At 40.8% G+C, this 3,524-nt stretch overlaps 1 protein-coding gene across 2 annotated transcripts; it reads right to left on the reverse strand.

Moving 5' to 3' along the window:
* Nucleotides 1-6: 6 nt before the first annotated feature.
* Nucleotides 7-3,495, reverse strand: LOC113617174 (guanylate-binding protein 6-like). Of its 2 annotated transcripts, none has more exons than XM_027100445.1 (3): nt 3,268-3,490; nt 1,475-1,577; nt 7-1,138 (listed from the first exon to the last, which is right to left on the reverse strand). In XM_027100445.1, the coding sequence occupies exons 1-3, from the start codon at nt 3,409-3,411 to the stop codon at nt 858-860; spliced, it is 528 nt and encodes a 175-aa protein (XP_026956246.1). In that variant the 5' UTR covers nt 3,412-3,490; the 3' UTR covers nt 7-857. The 2 variants fall into 2 exon arrangements, 1 of the variants encoding a protein (XP_026956246.1); XR_003431542.1 differs by having other exon boundaries at nt 1,000-1,138; nt 1,475-2,115; nt 2,356-3,495.
* Nucleotides 3,496-3,524: the final 29 nt, after the last annotated feature.

Consider the following 3,524-nt stretch of genomic DNA (forward strand, 5'->3'; position numbering starts at 1 on the left):
AAAAAAAAAAAAAAAGTGAGAGAAGGGAAGTAAAACTTTTTAAATCCCCATTTTTTTTCAAGGATTACATTTTGTCAAACTTTAAAACTTTGCAAATTATCTTTGTTTCACTGCTAAAATTGTTCTTTCTTACTCAGTCATGAAAGGAGAATTTTGTAACACAGAATATCTACTGGTTTGGACCTAAACACTAAGAGAAAGTATAGTTTACAGCCTTACTAATATTCACATACCATTGGGTTTTGCCAAAAAGCTAAGCCTGACATGAGGACAAATATACGTTCCAGCCAAAAAATGAGAGGTGAGAGGTAACCTTGGTCTGATTGCACTGATTCTCAGTCCCACTCAAGATGGTGCAGTCACCCAAATCATAGAAGTCTGTTATAAACACATCCAGATGGACAGTGAGAAAATTCCCTCTATGTCACATGATAGCTTGGGTATCTATCCACACCTGGAGACAAGGCAGCAAGTTTAGAAGCCGTTGCCTCTCTATGTTTTTAAGTCTGGACATTTCCAATAGTTTTATGACAGCATAGATCTACCTCAGGGTCTCTGGGTGGTAGCAAGGTTCCTGGTAATCGGCAATGATCCTGGTAAAGCAAGCCAGTTGCTGCTCATATCAAATATATGTGGTTGGAATATCTGTTTAATGAAGCCTCATGAGATCATTTTAAAATTCTCAAAATGGATATCCAAACACTATTTATATTCTCCAGGGGACTGGAGGGGCCATAATCATGCTGAACTCTCCAGAGTCTACTTATACAGTAGAACTCAAAGGCTTTTTGGAAGGATTCAAAGGCTTCAGGGTTTTAATATATCACAAGCAGTAAATGGCAGCGGTGCTTCCCTCCCTAGTCTTGCTGTAACCTTCGCCCACCCCTTCCTGATGTACAAGGGTAATGACCGTCAAGCACTACTAAGGCCACAGCCTGACCTACCTTCAGCTTATGCTCCAACATCATATTGTGCTCTCTCAGATGCTTTTCTCTTCTCCTCGCCAGCTTCTCTGTCAGCTGGGCTATGTTTTCCTGGAGACTCCTCTGTCGTGCTTCCGTCTGCTGCTCCAGCTCCTGCAGTTTCTGTTTCAGCAGCTCCTGTTCCCTCTCAGCTGTCTCCCTCCTGGCCTGCTCCTCTGCCCCAAGAAGGTTTTAGAGAGGGATGAAAATAAGGTAAGGACTGATCTCTACCCTCCTGACCTCAGAGACCAAATAAAATTGGAAAGGGAGGTAGAAAATCTCTGAAATCCACCCCCCGTGTCCACACCACCAAGAGCACATTTCAGAATGTGATGGGAGAGGCTCTGTCTGGCTGACATCTAACCATGTCCAACCACAACTCCCCTTGCTGTTTTTGGATGTAGCAGAGCTATCCCACAGATGGAGAAGAGGCTCCTTCTTCCTTATCAGGAAGGTTTTGCTCTCACACCTGTCAGAGGGAACTGCGGGACTGCCAGAGCCCTACTCCGTACCTGCTACAGCCTTCTCCCCATCACTGAGGGCTTTATCTGCCTGCAGGATGGATTTCTCTATTGCCACCTGTGACAGCAGAAAGTTCTGGAGGACTTCGTTTGCCTGAGGAACCAAGAAGGAGCACAGAACTTAAAATTCCATTGAGGAGATTAGTGCTGCAAAAACAAGTATGTCCATGTAATTTTTGCTTCATGTTTAAAATTCTACAGTGGTTCACTACAACAAGCCTAAGCTCCTTACAGCGACCTGTCTTCCTCCAGTATCTAGCCCCGTGCTACTTCCTTCTACCCACTCCAGATTCCAGCCAGTCAGAACTATGTTCAGTTCTACAAACCCAGGATGTCTGGTGCTTTCCTATATTGCTCTTCCCAATGTGAAATACTGCCTCTAAAATGTGCTGCTGTTTTCCTCTGCTACTTGCTGTCTGTAACTTTAGGCAAGTTAGTTTAACTTGCTAAGCCTCTCCGTTCAGATCTTTAAAATGTTGACAATAAGCGTAGATGCTTCTTAATGTTATTTGAAGGATTAAAGAGTCTAGCGAAAGAGCTTAGCATTATGGCTATAGGCAATAACAGTTCAAAATATGTCAGCTGCATTCTCCTCTAGCTAGGATTTCAAGGGGTAACAGGAAAGTTTATACCTCCTTTTTTTGTTTGTTTTTTGTTTTTTTTGTTTTTTGTTTTTTGCGGTACATGGGCCTCTCACTGTTGTGGCCTCTCCCGTTGCGGAGCACAGGCTCCGGACGCTTAGGCTCAGCGGCCATGGCTCACGGGCCCAGCCGCTCCGCGACATGTGGGATCTTCCCGGACCGGGGCACGAACCCGTGTCCCCTGCATCGGCAGGCGGACTCCCCACCACCGCCACCAGGGAAGCCCTATACCTTCTTTTTGAAGAAATATAAGGGATTAAAAACACAGCCAAAGTGAAAACAAGATTAGGATGCAAATTTTATGCTTTCTAGTATTCTGATCCAACTCTTTGAACAGACTGATGTCATTTCTAGAAGCAATGAGCAATTTCATCATCTAATAGCAATTTCACATTCCATTTATTATCATTTTTAGTATTATACTTTATGTTTTCTTTGTCACTTGAGAAATGATAATACAAGCTTTCTTTACAAAATTGAGAAGATAGAGGATATAATGAAAAGTGTGTGTCCCTTCCATCACGAATGCCAAGCTGTTCTCCCCAGAAGGAACCAATGATACCACTTTCTAATGAATCTTCCAGAGGCGTTCTATGTGTACATATATATGAGTGCACATAAGAATTGCATTTTTTATGGTGAACAGATTATACAAACTGTTTTGTACCTCATTTTTTTCACTCTACTATATATCTTCAAGGTTGTTCTATATTTATACATATAAACCTCCACTATCAATCTTTTTACTGGCTACATAGTATTCCAGTATATGTACATGGAAAATGTATATTACCAGTTTATATAGATGGACATTTAAGTAGTTTCCAATCTTTTGCCATTAAAAGGGATGCCTCAACGGGCCTCTTGTATGTATGTATGTATATATACATATATATGATTTTGCACACATATATTTCCTAAAAGTGAACATGCTATATCAAAGTGTCCATGCATTTATTCTATCTAATGTGGGCCAGGCATTGATATTTTCTAGTAACCACTTTTTATATTTAAAGATTTGCTGAATGCAAGTGAAAAGCATTCACACCAAACATAGGCCAGAGCATGTACATATATTGTGTATCTATAATTTCTTTAAAAGAAGAGCTACTTCATTTTAAATAGGGAGTTCACACCACTCACAATATGACCAAGAAGTTTGCCTGGAGTGCACAATAGTGAAGAGATCTCTTTGTCAAATTCGTCCAAGGCTACTGCCAGCCAGGGAGTATCATCATCTTTAGCATTATCAATCATATTTTTCAAAAGATTTATCTCTGCATTCATCTCCTCAGATTTCTTTCTAAATCCTTCTTTAAGCAGAGCTTCCTGGACCTAAAAAAAAAAAAAAAAAAGTGAGAGAAGGGAAGTAAAACTTTTTAAATCCCCATTTTTTTTCA

Source organism: Aethalodelphis obliquidens, unplaced genomic scaffold (genome assembly GCF_003676395.1).
Source record: "Aethalodelphis obliquidens isolate GAN/ISIS:26980383/991018 unplaced genomic scaffold, ASM367639v1 scaffold2356, whole genome shotgun sequence".
Lineage (NCBI taxonomy): Eukaryota > Metazoa > Chordata > Mammalia > Artiodactyla > Delphinidae > Aethalodelphis > Aethalodelphis obliquidens.